Below are 22,656 nucleotides of genomic sequence, written 5' to 3'. Positions count from 1 at the left end.
ATTCTAACTTTGGTTTACCCTCGGTTTTACTCCTCATCCACTGCCTTGGGGTGTGCATTATTCTTGGTGTCTTGTTCTTACATCCCAGCTCAGCTGTACCCTGATTCAATCTCACACAGTGTCCTCAGCCTCCCTGCTAACCGACAGAATCAGCGTAAAGCACTTAGCAGTATCTGGTGTTTCTCAGCTACGGAAATATTTCTTCATTCTCCGGATCGCAGTCTTATTTTATGTTGTCGTAAAAGTTACCAAATGTTACTAGTATTTATCCATATTTACTCCAGTGATAACATTTATTTGCCAGTATTACTTCTTTTATTTGTCTTCAAAGAAACTTCTGCCAAATAGTCTGTGTTATAATCTCAAGCCCAAGTTACTGTTTTCTCTCATTTAGGAACATATCACAAACTTTAAAAAAAAAAATACAAAATAGATCTAAACCCTGACACAATATTTGTTAATATGGAATAAATCACTTTGAGGTTCTGTTATTTAGTAAAATATACACATATTGGGGAAAAAATATTTCTAAATCTGTCATAATACATTTTACCATAGTTTTTTAAGTACTCTGCATGAAGCTTTTTATCTTTACTAGGGTAGAACTTTTATATTTGTATCTTTTTTGAAAAAAAATTACATCAGAAACATCTAAGAGAAAATAAGATTATTGAGGACTTTACTGGGTAAATAAATATTATTTCATAATTTTTCAGTGAAAACTAAATCTATGTTAAAGAGGCATCAACTGAAACCTTTATAACTTTTGGCACAGTTACATTTTGAAAGTAAAATTAGTGTTTTAGGCTTTTTTTTTTTTAATTCCATAAATGCCATGGGAATTTTATCACGTTTCAACACTTGCTGAATATGTAATTCCCATAGTGACCATTAGCGGCCATCTGTGTAAGGTAATACATGTTTGGGATGAAATTGATTACGGCCTAAACACTCTTGTGTTAAGATCAGGAAAAGCACGCAAAGTTCAAATCTTTTTTCCTAATGATCGTTATGTAGCTAAAGATATTAATTTCCAGAGACTGAGCAGTCTATCACTCAAGATCTAATCTCACGACAGTTGACATCGAGGCCAGAGGAAAGGAAGCTGCGGGCCGTCCACTAAGATTAGTCAGTGATGTACTGGAGGAGCCCTTAGGATAAAGGGGAAATTAACAGGCTTTCAGACGCAGTTTTTCTTTTGCAGGCAGCTAAGTAAGCCCACTGCAGTTTTGCTGAATATTCAGGAATGTTCCACTAGAAATTCCTGTTCTCATAGCCACCAACACACTGCGCATTAACCTGCTTATGACATTTCTCAACATGTACGTGGCTGGCCCTACATCTTTGGTACTTTATTTTTGCCTGGTTTGAAAAATGTTTCCTTTTTACCTGTACAAAACCAGCTGCTTTCCCTCGTTCAAATATAATCACCCCCGTGCAGTCCTTTTATTTTTATTAGACTTGTGCAGGGCAGTGGATACCCGTGTGCTCCATCTGCTCGTTTATCCCCTTAGAGTAGAACTAGAAAATATACAAATATATTTGTTTATTTATATCTAACTAATGTATTCACATCTTGGCTTTCATATTCTCTACCCCTGGGTTTTGTGAAATATTACCAAAAAAATTTAATTTTTTGGTTTAAAATTTTTGAGAGCATATATTACTCAACTGTCTTCATGAGATCCTTTAAAAATTTTATCATGCCTTCTGAAGAATATCTAACACTTGAATACAGCTCTATCCTGGTCTTTGCTGGGATGTGGGCCAGAATGGTTTATCTACTAACGTCCTAAGAGTAGCTGAAAGAATTGATGAAATCATTGTCCCAGTGTTGAAATTCAGCAGTTGTGAGGCTAGCATAGTTGATGCTGGACTGGTCTTCCTTTTCATTCTTGAACTTCTTGATGATGATTATTCATCAGGCTTTGATAGATTTCAAATCTGCTTCCCATTAAAGATAATAAAGTAATGCCATGTTTTTAAAGAAGGAAATTTGCCTCCTGTCGTATATATTATATACTAAGAAGTCATCCATCAAGTGCATCTAATAGCTGCATAAGTTATTTGGAGTATATTGGAGGGAAAATGGTCTAGATTGCAACAGTACTTTAGAACATTTGGATTTGGGTGTTTTGGGTTTGTTTTTTTTTTCTTTCTTTCTTTGTCATTCACTCTCTGCACATATATCAAACTCTGACTATCAGTGTTCTGGGGATACAGTACAAAGATGAATAAGACATGGCCCATGCTTTTTTTTCCATTGAAAACTTCCCTTTCTTTATAAAAGACTCCCCAGAGCCCTTCTTCAGCACCACCTCAGCATCTGGGCTTGCAGGGTCTCCTTCAGTCAGCACTTCCTGCCCAGGCCAGCGTTGTTACAAGGAGTATGCCCAAGTCGGGGCCCTGCCCTCCCTGCTGCCAAATTGGGACATCAGCCCGCAGCCAGAGGGAGAGCGCCATCTGTTCCTCTCCTTAGTATTAAGCAGAGAAGTACTTGAATAAAGAAGTCAATACTAGCCCTTGACGCACCGATGCCCTTTTCATTTACTGCAGCCGACATGGATGAGAGCTGACTGTTGTTCTGGGCGCCATCGTTCACAGCAAGGGACATGGAGGGGATGGGCGATACAGGACATCTTGGCTCAAGCCCTACCCTTCTGTAATCTTACCCCGGATGTCACTGTCGTTTATCATTGCCCCCTCTGGGCTTCTGTCACCTCATTCATACAACAAGGAGCTTGGAGACAAGGTCCCTGCTTTTGAACAAAACTACCAGAGTCATACATTTAAGCAGTTAACCTTAATATGGTAAAATAAGGGCTTCCCTGGTAGCCCAGACGGTTAAGAATCTGCCTGCAATGCAGGAGACCTGGGTTCAACCCCTGGGTTGGGAAGATCCCCTGGAGAAGGGAATAGCAATCCACTCCAGTATTCTTGCTCAGAGAATGCCATGGACAAAGGAGACTGGCAGGCTACAGCCCATGAGGTTGCAAAGAGTCGGATACGACTCAGCGGCAAACACTTCCAAGATGAGTAAAAATGGCAGAGTTCTCTCCGAGCACAGCAGAGGGAAAAACTTGAATTAAGAAGTAAATGAAAACTTCAAAAAAAGAGTAGCTTTTGAATTTGGACTTACAGGGTGAGCCAGAGCAGGGCATTGAGAGATATGTGTGTATCTATTGTCCATACGTGCACATGTAAATACCTACATGCATGTATATACAAATACTAATGCATGTGGTGTTGGAGAAGACTCTTGAGAGTCCCTTGGACTGCAGAGTCCAACCTGTCAATCCTAAAGGAAGTCAGTCCTGAACATTCATTGGAAGGACTGATGCTGAAACTGAAACTCCAATACTGTGGTCACCTGTTGGGAAGAACTGACTCATTGGAAAAGACCCTGGTGCTGGGAAAGATTGAAGGCAGGAAGAGAAGGGGACGACAGAGGATGAGATGGTTGGATGTCATCACCGACTCGATGGACATGGGTTTGCATAAGCTCCGGGAGTTGGTGATGGACGGGGAGGCCTGGAGTGCTGCAGTCCACGCAGTGGCAGAGAGCTGGACTCAACTGAGCGACTGAACTGAGCTGAATGTGTGAGCACACATCTGTGTTTAAGCGTTGTGGCAGAGACTAAACCGGCTAATTTACCACCTACTCCCATCCCCATTCTGCCTTGCCACCTCCACTAAGTCTAGAAAAGTTAAATGTTGATAGTTAGGGATGGCCATGTAGCACCATCTGGCCAGTTGCTATATTTAGAAACATGTTGAGGAATTTTATAAACCCTTTTGCTCTTCAAGTAAGAGATGGATACATTTGGTTTCACCTCCTTATTCTTGTCTGCAGAGTGGTGGTTGTAGCTGTGACAGTCACATTGAGACATTGAGAGAGATCTAGAGAATGAGTGGAAATACAGTCAAGCCAACCATCTTTTACCCAAAATACCCACTTCAGTACTAATGATGTAAGAACTATGGAACTTTACTTAAGCTACTTTTAGTCAGATTTTCCTATTATTTCTAGCCAAAAACATTCCTAAGTAATAGACTCAGCAACTATACCCACACACACACTCTCGATTTTACATGTTTGTATATATATTTAACTTTATTTTCCATACTTACCAAGACTTGGGGCTATTTTTAGACTTGGATTTTGATGAAAAGTAAATAGGACTTAATGTTAGAGAAAAAATAGAAAGTGGAATGCCTTCTTCGTTATTACCAACCCAGACACTATCCTTTGCAATAATTCCCCTTGTATCTGTTCTGTCCTTGTCTGATTGTGTAAATGAAACACGAAGGCAAGCAGGAGGGGAATGGTTGAGAAGAGAGATAAATGCTGAAGCAGGTCATTCTGGAGGTTAGCTTATGGAGAACATGCCGAAGACTGAGAATTAGTTGGTGTGGCTTGCAGAACACGTTGGGAAGGGTACTCAACTGGTGTCAGTGCCTGGTCACGTGATAGGCAGGTTTAAATCGTAGTCCATCGCTGCAGGTACCTGTGCATTTAGGCCCAAGAGCACCAGTACCTGCTTCCGTTTGGCAAGCCAGGGCTCCCTAACAGCCAGGAGATTGCTCTCCCTCTCCCTCCTCTTAGGAAGATGAGAGAAGAGAGCATTCTTCTTTGTCCGAGATCGGAACAGCTTTCCACAGCGTGTTTTGGTTGTGTTCCGTCTTGCATGAAAGGTGCCATCTGATGAGCAAGAGATCTTTGATGGACTCTGAGCTTCCCCTGCACAGACAGGGGAAGAGTGTGAACAGCACTCAGCCTGTTCTTTCTTTCGGAGACCAATGCCATCACTTGGCTTATTGCTCCTGTATGCATCCCGATTGGATTGTGTGTCTGCATTTCCTGACGCCGTATCCCGTTGTAACTTAATAATGTCAGCATGTAACTTTACTCTTTTTCAACCAGCTCAGTTGGATTATTCCTCACTGTGGTGACCTTCCATAGTTTTTGTTTTTATTTTTTCGTAGTAGCTGCCTGCTCCTATTTAACTGTTTTTGATTCCCTCCTTCTACCTTTGTGTGTGTGTGTTTAGAATCAGTTCCTTACCTTAGGGAGGCGTCAGGTAGCTTCACTCTTCTGTCAGAAGTACTGGATGAAATGTAGGGATCCTTGAGAGAAAAAACTCAATGGGATAGTTGGAATTCACACTGAATTCATGGATTGTCTCTGATTTTAAAACACTTTAATGTTTTGTTCTTAAAGACTCAAAACCATTTTGTTAATCTTAAAAATGTTTCTGCTCTTTTTCTTCAGAATCTTCAACTACTGGGAGCTACAGCCATTGAGGATAAATTGCAAGATCAAGTGCCTGAAACCATAGAAACTCTAATGAAAGCAGACATCAAAATCTGGATCCTTACAGGAGACAAGCAGGAAACTGCCATTAACATTGGTAATTCACCTAGTTTAAACGTTATGTCATGGTGCTTTTTAACACGTTTTGATACATTTTAGAGAATAGATTTGAGATATTTCAAGATTTGAGAGATTTAGTATTTTGAGATTTCCTCGTTTGTCGTTTGACCCAGCTTACCCACTTACTTATGGCCCCAGCGCCCCCTTCAAAGGTGCGGTGATGATGGACACAGCCAAACTTTGGCTCTTGCAGCCAGAGTGCCCTCTCCCACCTTTGAACCCTGCCTGCCCCTAATTCACCTCCATAATTCACACACGTGGATGAACTTCCTGCAGTTGTCCGCCGGAGTCTGGAGACTCGGATTATGGCGAGCTTGTATCCTGACACTTGTTTATGTGGCCACAGGTTACTTCTGAGATAGGAAGTAAGGTTTTGCCAGTTTTCATTGATCTAACAATTAATTCGGATTCTACAGAAAGAGGTTATATTAGTCAGCTCAGGCTGCCATAATAGAAAATGGCATATTAGGTGACTTAAGCATCAGACAGTTATCCCTTCACAGTCCTAGGAGCTGGAGTCCCAAATCAAGATGTCAGCAAGTTGGTTTCTCCCGAGGCCGCCCCTCTCGGCTTGCAGATGGTCACATCTCTGTGTATCCTCGCCTGACCTCTCCTCTGGGCCCTCACAGAGCGTCTGGTGTTCTGTCCTCTTCCTATAAGGACACTAGTCCTGTTGGATGAGGGATCACCTTACAATCTCATGTAACTTTAACTCCTTGAAGACCCTGTCTCCAAATGCTGTCACACTGGTGCTTAGGGCTTCAACGTATGAATTGGAAGGTGGGGACACAACTCAGCCTGTAACAGAGGAGAAAGGTAATGTTTGCTAGTAGAGGCCTGTAGTACCAATAATCTGCAAGAAAAATAGTCATTTTCCCCCCCAAATTTAGCAGAGGTATGTTGCCTGAGCACTGTGAACCCTGACATCAACCTCTGGATGATACTGATGATACAAATTACACACACAACTCTCCCAAAATTAAAGAAACCATTTCAGGAGTATTCACAAACTGAAACCACATTTTTTGAAAGTCATTAAGTATCATCTATGTAAAAAAAAAAAACAAAAGATTTTAGCTAATATTCCTTTTAGATATGTGAGTATATTCTGTGATAAACACTATACTTATAAATATAGTATTTATGTTAAACAGTATAAATACTATAAATTCATAGTAAGTTGATGTTAATAGGGGAAAATTAATTTTTAAAAGGAAACTGTGACTTCCCTGGCCATCCAGTGGTTAAGACTCCACACTTGCACCGTGGGAGCACAGATCTGATCCCTAGCAAGGAAACTAGGATCCTGCAGGCACAGGTCTCCAAAAAGAGGGAAAAAAGAAACGAAACCGAGCCCATAACATTTAAACCTACAAGCCAAGCAAGTTGTTAATTTTGATTTTAAAAATTTTCACTGGTGTTAGAGACAAAATGAAAAGAAGATGTATGAGAAAACAGAATTCTTTGGAACCAGGAGACCTGGAAAATGCAAGTATGATGAAGCCGTGTGACGACAGATAGAGGGGGAATGTGTGGGGGTTAAGAGTGACTGTGGGGAAGATGCGCAGTCCTCAGGATGGTCCTGGATGTGTAGCCGGTGTGAAAAGACCTATGCAAAGGAGAGAAGGGTGGTGGTTTCTAGCTGCCCTGAACTTCCAGAATCCTAAAAGTTGTTCCTAGAAAAAGGAAAGTAGGACTCATTCATTCAGCAAATGATTACGGTACCTGTGGTGCCAGGTGTCAGTGACGAACACAGAACGAAACGCATCAGAGCCTCTGCCATCAGAACTCAGATTCTGGTCAAGGAAACAGACAGTAAAGTGATGGGGAAAAACACATAACACATTCGATGGCAATAATTGTTCTAAAGAAAAATAAAGCAGGGGAGGGAGAATAGGGCATGACCCAGAGGGGTTCACTTTTAAATCACGAAGTCAGGAAGAAGTATTGAAAAAGCGAAAGCCCAGAAACAGCCTATGAGAAGAAAGGGAGCTTGTCCCTGGAATGGTTTGGGAGAGCCGTCTTCTGTCCTGCAGAAAGCGCAGAGATGCCCAGGGCTAGAGGAGGAGGAGAGGGGAGCGTGCGACGGAGCTCAGTTTGGACGGAGCCGCCTACACGGCTGTCCCGTGTTGGATTTCCTCGGTGAGATGGAAAACCACCGCATGGTACTGGACAAAGCAGAGGGAACACGTGATCTGTCTTTCCTGTTGAAAAAAAAAAAAAAAAAACTATATCTGTCTGTCTGCTGGACTCAGAGTAGACACAAAGGGAAGCAAGTACTGAAGCAGAAAGGCCAGAGGCTGTTGAATTAACCCAAGTAGGACCTGGTGATGCTTGAACCTGGGTGGTAAAATAGCGGTGGTGAGGAATGGTTGGATTCTGGACGCATTTTTGAAGGTACAGCCAACAGGATGGATTGATAGATCAGACATAGGGTATGGGAGAAAGGAAGGAATCCCAGGTAACTTCAAGCCTTAGCAGTTGAAGGATGGAGTTGCCATTAACCAAACGAGGAAGAATAAAGGAGGAGTGAGTTTTCCGGATGGAGGTTAAGAGCCTTATTTTAGATATGTCAAGTTGGAGATGTTTATTTTATACCTAAATATCTGCTATTAAGTAGGCACCGCCATGTGAAAGTCTAGAGTTCAGGAAAGAGATCTGAATGGGATTTATGAGTTCTAGAATGGTCAGCATTTCAGTTCAGTTCAGTCGCTCAGGTGTGTCTGACTCTTTGTGACCCCATGAATCACAGCATGCCAGGCCTCCCTGTCCATCAGCAACTCTCAGAGCTTGCTCAAACTCATGTCCATCGAGTCAGTGATGCCATCCAACCATCTCATCCTCTGTCGTCCCTTCTCCTCCTGCCTTCAATCCCTCCCAGCATCAGGGTCTTTTCCAGTGAGTCAGCTCTTCCCATCAGGTGGCCAAAGTAGTGGAGTTTCAGCTTCAGCATCAGTCCTTCCAATGAATATTCAGAACTGATTCCCTTTAGATGGACTGGTTGGATCTCCTTGCAGTCCAAGGGACTCTCAAGAGTCTTCTCCAACACCATAGTTCAAAAGCATCAATTCTTCAGCTTTCAGCTTTCTTTATAGTCCAACTTTCACATCCGTACATGACCCCTGGAAAAACCATAGCCTTGACCAGACGGACCTTTGTTGGCAAAGTAATGTCTCTGCTTTTTAATATGCTGTCTAGGTTGGTCATAACTTTCCTTCCAAGGGGTGAGCGTATTTTACTTTCATGGCTGCCATCACCATCTGCAGTGACTTTGGAGCCAAAAAAAAATTAATGTCTGTCACTGTTTCCACTGTTTCCCCATCTATTTCCCATGAAGTGATGGGACCAGATGCCCTGATCTTAGTTTTCTGAATGTTGAGCTTTAAGCCAACTTTGTCACTCTCCGCCTTCACTTTCATCAAGAGGCTTTTTAGTTCCTCTTCACTTTCTGCCATAAGGGTGGTGTCATCTGCATGTCTGAGGTTATTGATATTTCTCCCTGCAGTCTTGATTCCAGCTTGTGCTTCATCCAGCCCAGCATTTCTCATGAAGTACTCTGCATATAAGTTATATGAGCAGGGTGACAATATACAGCCGTGATGTACTCCTTTCCCAACTTGGAATCGGTCTTTTGTTCCATGTCCAGTTCTAACTGTTGCTTCCTTCATACAGGTTTCTCAAGAGGCAGGTCAGATGGTCTGGTATTCCCATCTCTTGAAGAATTTTCCACAGTTTATTGTGATTCATACAGTTAAAGGCTTTGGCATAGTCAATAAAGCAGAAAAAGATGTTTTTCTAGAACTCTCTTGCGTTTTCGATGATCCAGCGGATGTTGGCAATTTGATCTCTGGTTCCTCTGTCTTTCCTAAAACCAGCTTGAACATGTGGAAGTTCACAGTTCACGTATTGCTGAAGCCTGGCTTGGAGAATTTTGAGCATTACTTTGCTAGCATGTGAGATGAATGCAATTGTGCAGTAGTTTGAGCATTCTTTGGGATTGCCTTTCTTTGGGATTGGAACAAAAACTGAGGACTGAGATCACAAGAGGACTGAGTGTAGATGGTACTGTTTTAAATGTGAGCTGGGCCAAAAAGTTGCCTGTTTTTGTCTAGCCACCTTCAGCTACAGGCACACAAGTCACGTGGTTAGAGCTGGTTTGATCAGCAGGTGTTTGCCCTGCTCCAAGTACAGCAAAGCAGGAGAGAAGAGACTCTGGTCACAGTCCAAGGGCAGGGAGGTCGCGGTGGGATCAGCAGCCCGAGAGAAACCCAGGCAACCTCCTGCATCCTTCTCCCGAAACAAGCCCTGGCCCATCATCTACTCTCCATGTGGGTCCTCATGACGGGTGTGCACGTGCGTTTATCAGTTTTCAGAACACTGAGAATCCTTACTATGTTCTCTTTCCACATTCGTTTATCACAGCAGCTTTAACCTGTCAGGTGATGTCATTATATCTTTATCCCTCTTTTATAGCAAGCAAGTGTATTTCTTTTTCAAACTTCTGCAGATCTAGAAGACAGTTGACTGCCATCTTTCCTGTTAAAATAAATAGCATTTTAGTTTTGCTGAATAATATAGACAAAATTCAGAATTTTTGTAGTTTTAGCATTTTATCATCTTCACCTTCTTTCTCTAGAGAAATTAATTATATCAACCAATCTACTCTGTTTCTGGACATAGGACACTCCTGCAAACTTCTGAGGAAGAACATGGGAATGATTGTTATAAATGAAGGCTCTCTTGATGTAAGTAAGATTATCTTTTTGAAAGACTTTTAGTAACTTACTTTGCGTTTTATATTCGGCTAACTGTTGAGATATTTTGTTTTCCTGGGTTAAAAGGTGCCTTATTATTATCGTTCTGCTGGAACAAACGTACACTGTTTTGAACCACTGATGTAAACAGATGCTAGTTTTGTGTCTTTAACAGCTAAAAGAAATTGCTAAATGTTGTGAGACCAAAAAAAAAAGCTGCTTTACAAAAGTATTATGTCAAGAGATTGCTGAGTGACTACAGCTCCTTTGTATCTGCCTGAGTATTTTATATATTTCAGTATTATTACATATTATATATGTAATATTTCAATATGAATATTTTGCTTCTTTTTTAAAAAAATGTGAAAGCTATTGAGAAACACCAAATAGCCAACAGTCAACTTTTTTTTTAATGTCTGAAGTTCAGAGCTGAAATAGAAATTCCCAGGATGTCTGTTTTCATGACTATGGTCGCATGAAGTTATAGTTGGAAAGGAGGGGAAAGATTATTTTAGGAGTATAATAGATAAAAGTTAACCACCCCGAAATGTAGGTCATGACCTGTAAATATTTTAAGGGAAAGAGGACTATTTGCAATTTAAGGTGGAAGACAGAACGGGAAAGGTGACATCCAGCTGCTTGAAATACCCATTGTGATGCAGAGATCAGAGCAGGAAACCTGAGAAGCAGGGATGTTGGAGAAGCTGAGGGGCCAGCGCTGTGGAAGGGATGTGAAGGAGTAGGTATTTAGCAGTTGGGCATAGACAGGAAATTGCATGTAAGAAGCACTTTCTTTCTGATTTTTAAACTGGAATCATGATCTCTTCTTTATTATTGTGCTTAAAACAAGCCTTGTGATGCACTTCCCTTTCTTGTGAAATCTTTGAGCCCCTGGTAGCCTGAGGAATAACGTATGATTTTGCAATCATGGGACCTGTTTATGCATTTAATTATTGGAGAAGTGCTTTTTGTGAACCAGGCTTTAATCCTAAAAACACAAACAAACAAAGCCAGCCCTCCAAAAGCTTACAAATATTAAGAGAAGTAAATTGCATACAAGTAATAATGCAAAACAAATAGGCAAGTAAGGTAGATAACTTGCTGTGAAAATATCATGAAGTTTAAGTAACTATTTGCAAAATAAGTGGCATTTAGTTACATAAAGGTGAGTAACATGTGAGTAACTGAGTCGGAGGAGCGGAGGAGCAGAAGCAGAAAGTTAGTGCAAGTCAGGTTCCTCTTTGGGGGCCTGAAGGAGGAGCATTAAACTTGAACACAAGATTATAATTTTTTAAGTATGTTTTGTTTGAATAAACATAGGCACAGAATGTAAAACTTTTCAAAGTTATGAAAAGAGAAAATACAGATGGTAAAAAGTGAATCTCTCACCTTAATTTTTTTTCTTTTATTGAAGTATAGTTGATTATAATGTTGTGTTAATTTCCACTGTGCAGCAAAATGACTCAGTTTTATATACATACATATATATGTGTATACATGCACACATATGTAATGTATGTATGTATATACATATGTATACGTGTGTGTGTGTGTGTGTGTGTGTGTGTGTGCGTGTATACTGTTTCCTGTTCTTTTCCGTTTTGGTTTATCGTGGGATATTGAATATGGTTCCCTGTGCTATATAGCAGGACCTTGTTGTTTATGGATCTCCCATCTTTATTCCCAAGCTACTAGTTTACGTCCCTCGGGATGGCCACTGGTTCCAGTCTTGTGTGTTCATCCAGAGCGGTTCTGCCGTATCTAAGGGATTTATGTGCATGCCAGTCGACACATCCTCTGTCGTTAAACACATATTACAGCATCCTGTCCACACTCCTTGATATTGCACTTTGCTTTTCTCACTTAATGTATCTTAGTGGTTGTTTTATAATGGTCCGTATGAAGCTACCCAATTCGTTTTAACAGTGGGCACAGTATTCATAAGGCACCCATTAAAAAGGGATAGAGGGGGTTAAACCAGGAGAGGTAGTCTCAGGCAACTGTGGAAAGCTAGGCCAGGTTTGAGAGTTTGCCTTCATAGGCAAGGGGTGTGACTTCATCAGCCTCTTAAAAGAGGTGTAATGTGTGGAAGCAGTTGGCAAGTTGGAAGGGCACAGACGAGGGACCAGGATAGGAGTCAGGGAAGAGGGAACGGGCACAGAGCCAGCGATGGGATGTAAAGTTCAGGGACACTTATCCCCACGGGGGTCCCTGGAGGACGAGCCGTCCAAGGTGGTTCCAGAACTGGGCTGCAGTTGTTCACAGCCTTGCAAAAACTTCAGTGTAAACGTTTCCGTAATCTCTATAGACCTTTAGACCTTTGTCAGCATCATAGGTTAAACGTGATGCACAGACTTTCTGGCACTTGAAGGAAATCAGAAGTGGGACCTGTGAGACGGAAGTGAGAGCATGGTTGACCACATGCTGGATTTGACGTGCTTTCCCGTTTGTCTGGATTTAGGCTTCCACCTTACGTAGAGTGTGCTGGCGTTGCTCCTTTTGTTTTCATCTGTTTCATTATCTTTCTCCAACTCTTGGATAAACCCATCCAAATGTTCTTGAAGTGTTTTTAGTGTCAAATGATGTAAACAGTAATCTTGAGAAAAAAAAACAAAAAGAGAAAGCTGAAATGCTGAAAATATTCTGTGCGCTGAATCTTGTATTGTTAAGACAGAGGCATTTATTTTCATTCTGAAGTTTCCAAGATGGTAACTCAAAACTAATAGACACTTCAGAGGTTTTTGCACTTCCTGCTGCTACAGGAGCAAACATAAACAGCCTCCGGGGAGTGCTCGTTTTCAAGGAGAGCAAGGACCCCGTCTGTCTATTTTGGTTTGCAGTCTCTGTCATGTTGTCTGGCACATTGCTGTGTGCGTGCTCAGTTACAGGCTCTTCGTGACCCTGGACTGTAGCCCACCAGGCTCCTCTGTCCATGGAATTCTCCAGGCAAGAGTACTGGCTTGGGTTGCCATTCCCTTCTCCAGGGGATCTTCCTGACCCAGGGATCGAACCCACATCTACATTGGCAGGCGGATTCTTTACCACTGAGCCATAAATATTTGAGAAATGGGTTACTGAATAATGTTTAATTAAGGGCTCCCTTTTTAAAAACTTTGTATGTCCATTTTAGATGTGGTAGTAGGCGATCATATGTGATATTTAAAGAGCAAAGTGATTGGAAACGTCCTTAGCAACGTGCGTCAGTTTGGTGTGAAAAGTCACAGGCAGACACGACGGCTGAGCGGACTGACACTGAATAGCCCAGCATCGGACTGCCTCTGGTTCTCGCACTGGTGTCTGGAGGAGGCTTTTTCTCCCAGGCAGTTTAGTGGTGACTTTAAACAGATCTGGCTGTCTGGGGTCAGACCTGCTGCAGTGAGCTCATTTGCTTCTCAGCAGGAAAGGAAACCTGCATCATAGCTCCTCCAGGTCTCGTGTCATGCAACCCACGGCTGAGATTTCAGGCAAATCATTAGGATGAGTCCAGGCAAATCATCATTTTTCATTGCCATGGAAAAGAAAAGGATCCTCTCTGTTCACATTTGTACTGATAATAATAAAAGGGTTATCATTCCGTCAGCACAAAGAATGATTAACATTCAGGTAATGAACTTAGAAACACACCGCCTTAGGAAATAACATAATAGGAAATCAATTGTAGGTGTGCAATTTTTGTTTTGTCAGATCACAGTTCTGAGGCATGTACTCACATCACTCTGTACAGTAGCACGGTGGGTCAGGGCCCAGCTCTGCCCCGCCTGAGGGGCGGGCTCTGGACAAGCTGGAATTAGAGAACTTCTCTAAGCCACTTGTCCTGCCGCTGAGGTAATGATAGTGTTACCCTTGGCATAGGACTGGTATGGTTAGCACAGGGCACAGCACGTATGAAATGAATGTTACAAAACTTTGCAGAAAAATAGTCCATGTTAAAATCCTGCTCTGCAGACCTAATATGGGAATCTGACTTTTCTGCCTCTGTACACTCCCAGCTTCTTTCCCAGAAGAGCAGCTCTCCCCGCAAGCGTGATGCCTGGGTGCAGAGCCGGGGCTTCTCACTCAGTTTCCTACCCAGCTGTTGCCAGATGTTGCCAGTGTCAGCAAAAGAGGTTCTTAGGAAGCTTGATCATACGTTTTTAATTTAGAAAGTAAGAATTTTATGGATAAGCATCTTTAATTATCATGTAAAGTTTATCAAAATCTATTAGATGTTTATAATAAGCAGGTAATTTAGGTAACATGTAACTTTTTATCATGTAACTTTGAGCCATTTTATTAAGGGTTCTGATTATGATATTCATATGAGACGTTTTCTTAAGGGTCTGCTAAAGCAAGAATTTTAAATTACTGGCTTGAAGAATATTGTGTACTTCTTCCCTAAGTCTACAGAAATGCCCAGAAATGACCCCATGAAATTCTCAGAAACCCCTTTGGCTTGATGACCAAGATCCAGATTCTTCTAGCGTCTGTTTTTTTTTTAATTTCTATTGGAGAACAGTTTTTTTATAATGTGTGTTAGTTGTTGTTGTGCAGCAAAGTGAATCAGTTATTCACACACGTATATCCACCCTTTTTTGATTCCTTCCCATAAAGGCCGCTAGAGAGTAGTGAGCAGTGTTCCCTGTGCTGTGTGGTAGGGCCTTCTTAGTTCCGTGTTTTATATATAGCGATGTATATATGTCAACTCCAATTTCCCAATTTATCCCCCAGCATCTCTTTGATACTTTTGGCTTACCATGAAGTAACTTGTTCAAACTATATCTGTTAAAACTGGAAACATCTAAAAATGTGAGCTAAGAACTCGGGAATCTCCCATTGTCTAATTAACATCTTTTAAAATGCAGTATAATGAGTTTATGTTATATTAAGGATTGTAATGATTATAGTATTCAAATCCCCCATAGCATTCTAACTCTGTGAATCTCTGAAAACACTTCAGGTGACCCAGAATAATTTTTCAATGAATATTATCTAACTTTCTGTAAAAGGTAGAGAGAAAGTGAAGACTGTTTCATTGAGATGGCTCAAGATTTCACTACCCTCATCTGGCAAGTCTGGGTAGGTGGAAGGAGCCATAATTTCTCAAGCCATTAGCTCTGTAGGTTGCCCAAGTGATCGTTCTCGAGTCTCACGTGGTATACTTGTAACCTTGACCTCTCCTCCTCCTAGCATCTCCTAGGACGGTCGTGGGATCTGTCCTGGGAGGCAGCGCTGGACCTTGAACTTGTTCTTATTGTTTCTTCTCCTCTTTTCTACTGTCTGGGATTCCCTGGGAAATAAAAAGGGGCAGAGAGGAAAATTGCTCTATATTTATGGAATCAACAGGAATGATGGTCAAATGTGAATGTGAGGAATTTGGAGAAATAAATTTCCTCTCCTCGGAGTCCAAAGGCTTCCAGTCTTCCCCAGTTTAACTCCTGAGAAGCCCTGCCTGCCTCTCCTGCTGACCATCTGGGCGCAGCTGTTCTGAGTGTCCGCTTCTGCTGACATTCACATTTAGCCTGATGCGGGGTCAGTACCCAATACACCGGAAGCAGATATGGATCCCAAAGAAAAACGCAGGTTTCTGACTACGTGAAAAGGAAGCTCTGCTGCCCCCGCAGGGTTCTATGCGAGGCTGATCGAGTCATAAGAAAACACTGGCTTATGTTTGGACTAAACGTTTTACAGGGACAATCACATTTACACCTGGTAACATTAGTAGGCAGATACCATTATGCCCAGGCTTCCCTTTTGGCTCAGCTGCTAAAGAAACCTGGAGACCCAGGTTTGATCCCTGGGTTGGGGAGATCCCCTGGAGAAGGGAAAGGCTACCCACTCCAGTATTCTGGCCTGGAGAATCCCGTGGACTGTATAGTCCACGGGGTCACAAAGAGTTGGACACGACTGAGCGACTTTAACTTCACTATTATGCGCAATCTTGAAAGTAAACTTGACCTCTGGTGCTAAGCAAACTCTGGGGGATGTATGTAAGTCATTGGATTCTGGAGTCTAAGCAAATAGAATTTTCTGGAACCTCAGTTTCCAGTGACACTTGTAAAACAAGAGTAATAATAATACCCATCTCTAGGGTGTTGTGGAGGTTAAACAAAACAATACCTTTTAAATACAATGCCTAACATTTAGTAAGCACATAAGAACTATGAACCATTCTCGTGATCATCATTATTATTTCTTTTAACATCTTTATTCCCGAGGGTAGGGGGAGTTTCGTTTTGCCAAGTGCTATGAGAGGTGATTTTAAATAGCCGTCCTCCTCACTACTTAAATTTCTCTGCCTAATTTGCAAATATGAACTTAAGCCAGCCTAGGTTTGATTATGGTTACCAGTGTTTTCTCTCACCCATATATTTTGCAGAAAATGAATTGTTAACCACATTTGATATTACCAAGCATAAGAATATATATTTTTCAACACCATGGTAAAAGAAAGCCCTTTATAGGATTGCACATTTTTTTCTAGCTAAATTTGATTTTATAACACCATGTAAGCTTTAAATATAACTTACAAGCGTTCAAGGCATAAATGGTAAAGTTGTCATCTGTACCCTTTTAAGCTCATCTTACATGTATTATGCAGACAAACCTTACTGTTTGGGAAACCAGTCACTGTTGAATGGCTTCTGAAAGAAATCCAGAATAAGCAAGTTATTGACTTGGCTCCAGAAAAAGAAGGGGAAAAGGAGAATTGAGGCTACTTCAGGTTTTGTCTTGATGTGTCCCATGAGGCTAATACAATACATTTTGTATTGCTTTGAAAAATAGTTCAGGCAGGTTTTAAACCACAGTGAATTTTCTCCCACTGCCAGCTTTGGACCTTTAGAATTGTGAATTCTCTGTTAGCATTAGCAAAGTTGTTTCAGCTTTTTGGCCTGAAAGTGTTTAAGAGCTCAGGTTAACTTCTAAGGTGTTAATGTGTCCCTATCAGAAGCAAAGGTATGTTTTTGTAACGTCCAGTTGCAGGATGGTCGTTCAGATGCTGTCTGGCACAGAGCTTGCTTCAAGTAGTGCTCAATGAAGAAAGCGAACTTTGTTACATTTGAGAGAAATGGTTTAGTAAAAAAATAAAATGTAAACATTACAAAAAATGAAAATAACATATGAACAAATAATCTGTTCTCTTTTCCTCTGATTTAAGATAGTGTCTGCCACAAACCCAAGTTTGTGGTTGAAAAAGTTCCATCACGCCCATTGTTTGGTCTCAGAAAAACTAAATGTGTCCCCTTTTCTTAAACAAAATTCAGTAATCTTGGCTTGTGTGCAGATCCCAAAGTGAAGTTGTTCACAAATTCATAGTATTTCTGTTTTGAGAAATTCCTCCTCCCACAAGCTTGAATAGTCTTTTTCTCTCTTTTTTAAAATTTATTTTTGGCTAGACATCTGAGCTCTTTCAAGAGCTCTCTGAGACCTAGAATTACCGATAAATCCTTTCTAACCAGTCTACCCTCTCGCCATCTCCTCACAGCTTGTGGGCAGTTTTGAGGGGAACAGACTGCTGTGCCTTGGGACTTTTTTGCATCCCTGCCACCCATATCTTTTGATGAGTTATAAAATTGACAGTTTGCAGGAAGCTGTGTCCCAGGTGTGTCTGTATGCATTCGCCTCTGTTCCTTTTTTCATTTTTACTTTTTTATTGGCCTATCGTTGCTTTTTGCCTCCATTCCTACGTGAATGATGATGTTTGTCTCAACTACAGATGGAGACTATGAGTTCACAGGATTAGCAAATGTGGGATCCTGAATTTTGACCGAGATGACTTTAATCCCAAAATTGTTTTTCCTTTTATTTTTAAACAACCCTTCCTTCTCCAGAAATAACAGGCCTTAGTCTCAGAAAAAAGCCTTCTGGGAACGTGTCCCCCGCCCCAGATTTTCCAACTTGTCTCTGCCTCCCTTCCTACTCAGCACCAAGGCTCCAGAGCAGCTGGAAAGGAGTGCTCTTCTGGGAATTGGTGGTGTTGGGTATCTTGTATTTATGAAATTTGCAAAAGACCCTATATTCCATTTTACTCTGACAATTGTACGTAGAATTTTTTTTTAATGGATGTTGAAAATAATGGAAATGGTGTACCTTTGGAATTTGCAGTGAGGAAACACAGTAGGTAATGATTCCTCTGTATTTCTGCATGAATTAATTCAAATCATTAGGGAAATGGGCCCCACCTTAGCTTTCTTTGTGGTTCTTGGTAAGAATTTCTCACAGACACCAGTTGTTACTTTCTCCAAACCGTTGATTTGGTAATTTGCTTATTTTCCAAAAAAAAAAAATGGTTGTATATTCTAAGCAGTCTCTTCTGGCTGAATTGAAGGCCATACGAGAGACTGGATGTCTGCCCACCCCGTTCCTCCAGGACGCTTCCTCATGCGCGTGAGTCACCGCCGCCGCTGGAGAATATTTAATACCAAACTCAAAATAAGTGTTTAGGAGGCTTTCAGTGGTGGTTTCAAATAATTACTATGAGGGTTTTGCTAAAAGCCTTTATCCACAGAACTATTTAAATTATATAATTACACCCCCTGCCTCACCCTTCCTTCCTTTCCCGGGGTTTGTCTTTGCTCGACGCCTCCTTCCTACACTGCAAGACAGACTTGGACCCAGATTAGACACTTCTCAGCCTTTCTCTCTAGGGTACCCCAAACGAGACTGGATGCCTCACGAGGAATTATTTGCCTCATGGAACCTATCATAACCCCAAATCCCAAACCTCCGCCCAGGGGCCAAGAGCAATTTACCCAGCTCTACAACTTCCTCTTCCTACCTTCTTCCATCCTTTAACCTTTGACCTTTTCTCACATGGCATGGCCCTATTGGGAGATTGGACTATTTCCTCAATTACAGTGTTTTATGTCTCCACCTGCCCTGGGAAGCTCCTGTCTGCATATCAGCAAGGCATGAGCAAGATTTTTTTGTTTTCCCTTTCCATTATGTTTAGCAATATGTATTAATTAAATTCATTCACTTGACTGTTTTCCACCAAGCCGTTTTAGAAGACCTCTTTGACCATATGTTTTTTTAATTTATTTGTTTTAATTGGAGGCTAATTACTTTACAGTATTGTGGTGGTTTTTGCCGTACATCGACATGAATCAGCCACGGGTGTACATGTGTCCCCCATCCTGACCCCCCTCCCACCTCCCTCCTCACCCCACCCCTCTGGGTTGTCCCAGAGCACCAGCTTTGCGAGCCCTGCTTCATGCGTCAAACTTGCACTGATCACCTATTTTACATATGGTAATATACATGTTTCCGTGCTGTTCTCTCAAAGCATCCCACCCTCCCCTTCTCCCACATACTCCGTGATTTTACCTTCTGTCTGCCTTTACCCACTTTGGAAAAATTACTTTATGTTGGTTTGATTCTATATGAATAGGTTTTTTGAAGGTTATGTTCTAATATAGCCTAGGAGTTTAGAAACACCAGATGTTTTGGTCAGAAACTGTCCAAGAGAGCTAGTGATCCTGACTGGGATAAATACTAAATGGACCAGTTGTCTATAAATATACTTTCTCTTTACTCTCAGGTATATGATCTTTACAACGTACAGATCAGTACAGCGTACGACCTGCAGTACATTAAACGTACAGCGTACAGCCTGCGGTCAAGGAGTAGTTGATATATGTGTCGCATGGGGGTATATGGAACGTCCTGTGGTTCTCTGAATCAATAACACATTGTCAAAAAATAATACCCAGTGATTTATCTACACTGTTCTTATGGGAGTCATAACTTACTCTTTAAGAACATGCTAACCTTGTCCATACTTGTTATGGTCATAATGTATTATTAAGAATGTCCTTGGAATACTCTGTTAATTTGTAATTTTATGTTGTGAATACTCAGAGTGTAAAAATAGAGAAAGAATGAAACATTATTTGGCCATAAATTTATAAACACCCCATGTCTTAAATGGTGATGAGATAGGGCCACAAACCACAAAACAGCTAATGAAATATGTCCGTTTATGATTCTTAGATCCTCTTATTTGACATCTTATGTTAATTGATAGTAGGTTTTAAAACTAAGTAAGTCAACTAAGGTTTCCCCCTGCCAATGAATATTTATAAATCTGGTTTAAAAAATAATCAGTACCTAAGAAGCTAAGGCGATGGTGTTATTGCTGAGAAATATGCCATCAAAGTGAGTCCTCACTGTTTTCTTTATCGTTGTTTTCAGCCTACTATTTCTGAGGGTCCCATTTACACATAATGCTATTTACTCTGCATATATATATATATATATATATATATAATTTTATGTTCTTTATGGGAGCTTGAAGTCTAACATCTATTTATGTGGTCATCTGCAAAAAACATAGATAGTAAGAGAGAAATGCCAATCAGTTTGTAACTTTCATTTTATTTTCTGCTCAAGAGTTATATCAGGTTAGAGACAGAAATTGAGAGATAAAGGAAAGCAGTCTAAGTAACTTTATAAATATTTGTCCTCCTACTCTCTACCGAGAGCCACATATCATATGGGAAGGGATAAGGCTATCTCATCTATGAGTGAGGGAAGACAGACTTCCAGATAGTTTTTACATAAAAGAAGTAGTAGCTAGTAGACTTGAGTGTTAGTAATCAAAAAGTAGGTTGAAATAAAATTGCTGTTGGGAGATTTCAAGAGGAAACTGAAGATCATCTCCGTAATATACCACTTGGATTGCACTGAGGTTACACGTGACTGACGAGGTGCAGAGTATTCATTCTTCATCATGTGTTGATAACCCTGTTAGATCTGATGTCAGAGGAAGGAGAAGAGCTAGTCTTTCTCAGATGTCACCTCTGAGCCAAGCACAGGACAGGACTCCTGAGTTAGCACATCTTGTCGCAACAATAACCCTATGGAAGAGACATTAACCCAATCTTATTAAAAAAAAAGGCTCAGAGAAACGGCCTGCCTACAGTGGGAGAGCAACGATTCAACCGGAGCCATTCTGATACCATCCCCTTGCCTTCTGCATGCCTGCATGCTGGGTCTTTCCAGGCGTGTCTCTGCGACCCCAGGGAGCGTAGCCCTCCAGGCCCCTCCGTCCGTGGGACTCTCCAGGCAAGAACACTGGAGTGGGTTTCCATGCCCTCCTCCAGGGCCTCTTCCCAACCCAGGGATCAAACACATGTCTCTTAACGTCTCCTGCATTGGCAGCTGGGCTGTTTACCCCTGGCGCCCCCTGGGAAGCCCCGATTGCCTTCTAGAGTTCGTCAAATGAAGAAATAAATAAGGCGGTAGATTGGAATATACATGTACCCCTGGCAAAAAGTTTACTGATACACCATGAGATGAACTTGCCTGTGACATGTGCTGTGGGATATAATCCTTTCCAGAACAGTGAGCCTGTGTAGCCACCTGATCTAAAAGTACTTTGCAGTTCTTGGTATTTTTACTTAAGTTAGTGGTTGAAACTATTCTTTATTTTTCAGTTAGTTTTCTTCCTTTCACATCATTAAGAAACTTTTTTTCAAAATAAATATTTCCCTTCCAAGGAAGATGAAAAATGTTTGATTACCTTGTTTTCACCTTATACGCTGCAACTACCAGAAGTTGAGAAGTGCCTTGAGTTCTTAGCCACGGCGTATGTTCCATCTCCTGAAACTTAAGTTCTTTGCGGTGTGGTTCCATGGTTTGCGTCAACGTTATCAGTGCCCAGAAGCACCATCTGAAACTTCACGGCCCTTCCTGACTTTCTCACTAAAGAAGCTCCATTTTTTATGGTTACACATTTGTCACTGGCTCGGGAAGGTCCCCAGGGAAGGAAATGGCAACCCAGTCCAGTACTCTTGCCTGGAAAATTCCACGGGCAGAGGAGCCAGGCGGGCTGCAGCCCGTGGGGTCACAGAGAGTCGGCCGCGGCTGAGCGACTCCTTCCCTCCACTTGTCATGCGTCGATGGCGGCCTTCTCTGCGCTGGTTGGGGAGTCGTGCACATCAGCTGACAAGTTCTAGAAAGTTACTTTACAGGGACTCAGCCTCGGCAAATTGTCTTATTTCATCAGAGTCCCCGGACTCAACCTCGGCAAATTGTCTTATTTCATCAGAGTCCCCGTCTTGCTCAAAAAGAGACTTTCCTGTAATAGTATATCGACTTTTGCCCTTTTGGTGGAAAGTAAGTGAAAACTGAACTGGAAACCAGAGTTGCTGATACTAAAGTGAAAAGCACAGGCTTCATAAACCCAACCCTTCTGACAGGGGTGAGGGTTGCGTGTCCTCCAAAAGTGATTCAGCATCAGCCAAAATGCTATGCTTATTTCATTTACCTGGTGGTGAATTTCTGATAAAATTATGGTAAGCTTAAGTTTACCATTTGACCTGCGCACATTTAACAGTTTCCCAGGAAAAATACAGGTGCTGAGGTCTTATTTGTACTCAGACCCACACACCGACATATAGTTTGAACTAAATAAGTATATGTGTATACTTTTTTCTTTTAACTTTTGCTGTTTGGCTTAGCCATGCTGATGACACCCTCTGGGGTAAG

At 41.5% G+C, this 22,656-nt stretch overlaps 1 protein-coding gene across 1 annotated transcript in view; it reads left to right on the top strand.

Annotated features, from left to right (window-relative positions):
* The window catches only part of ATP8A1 (ATPase phospholipid transporting 8A1), a 238,288-nt gene that overhangs the window by 124,972 nt on the left and 90,660 nt on the right, over positions 1–22,656 (top strand). Inside the window, exons 22-23 of the mRNA XM_065907244.1 lie at positions 5,273–5,411; positions 10,115–10,179. Of these exons, the coding sequence (XP_065763316.1) occupies positions 5,273–5,411; positions 10,115–10,179 (204 nt within the window). The remainder of the gene's footprint in view (positions 1–5,272; positions 5,412–10,114; positions 10,180–22,656) is intronic.

The sequence above is a fragment of the Muntiacus reevesi genome, chromosome 16 (genome assembly GCF_963930625.1).
Source record: "Muntiacus reevesi chromosome 16, mMunRee1.1, whole genome shotgun sequence".
NCBI classification, from domain to species: domain Eukaryota; kingdom Metazoa; phylum Chordata; class Mammalia; order Artiodactyla; family Cervidae; genus Muntiacus; species Muntiacus reevesi.
The sequence above is the reverse complement of the archived record's forward strand: the minus strand, read 5'-3'. Positions and strand labels throughout refer to the sequence as shown.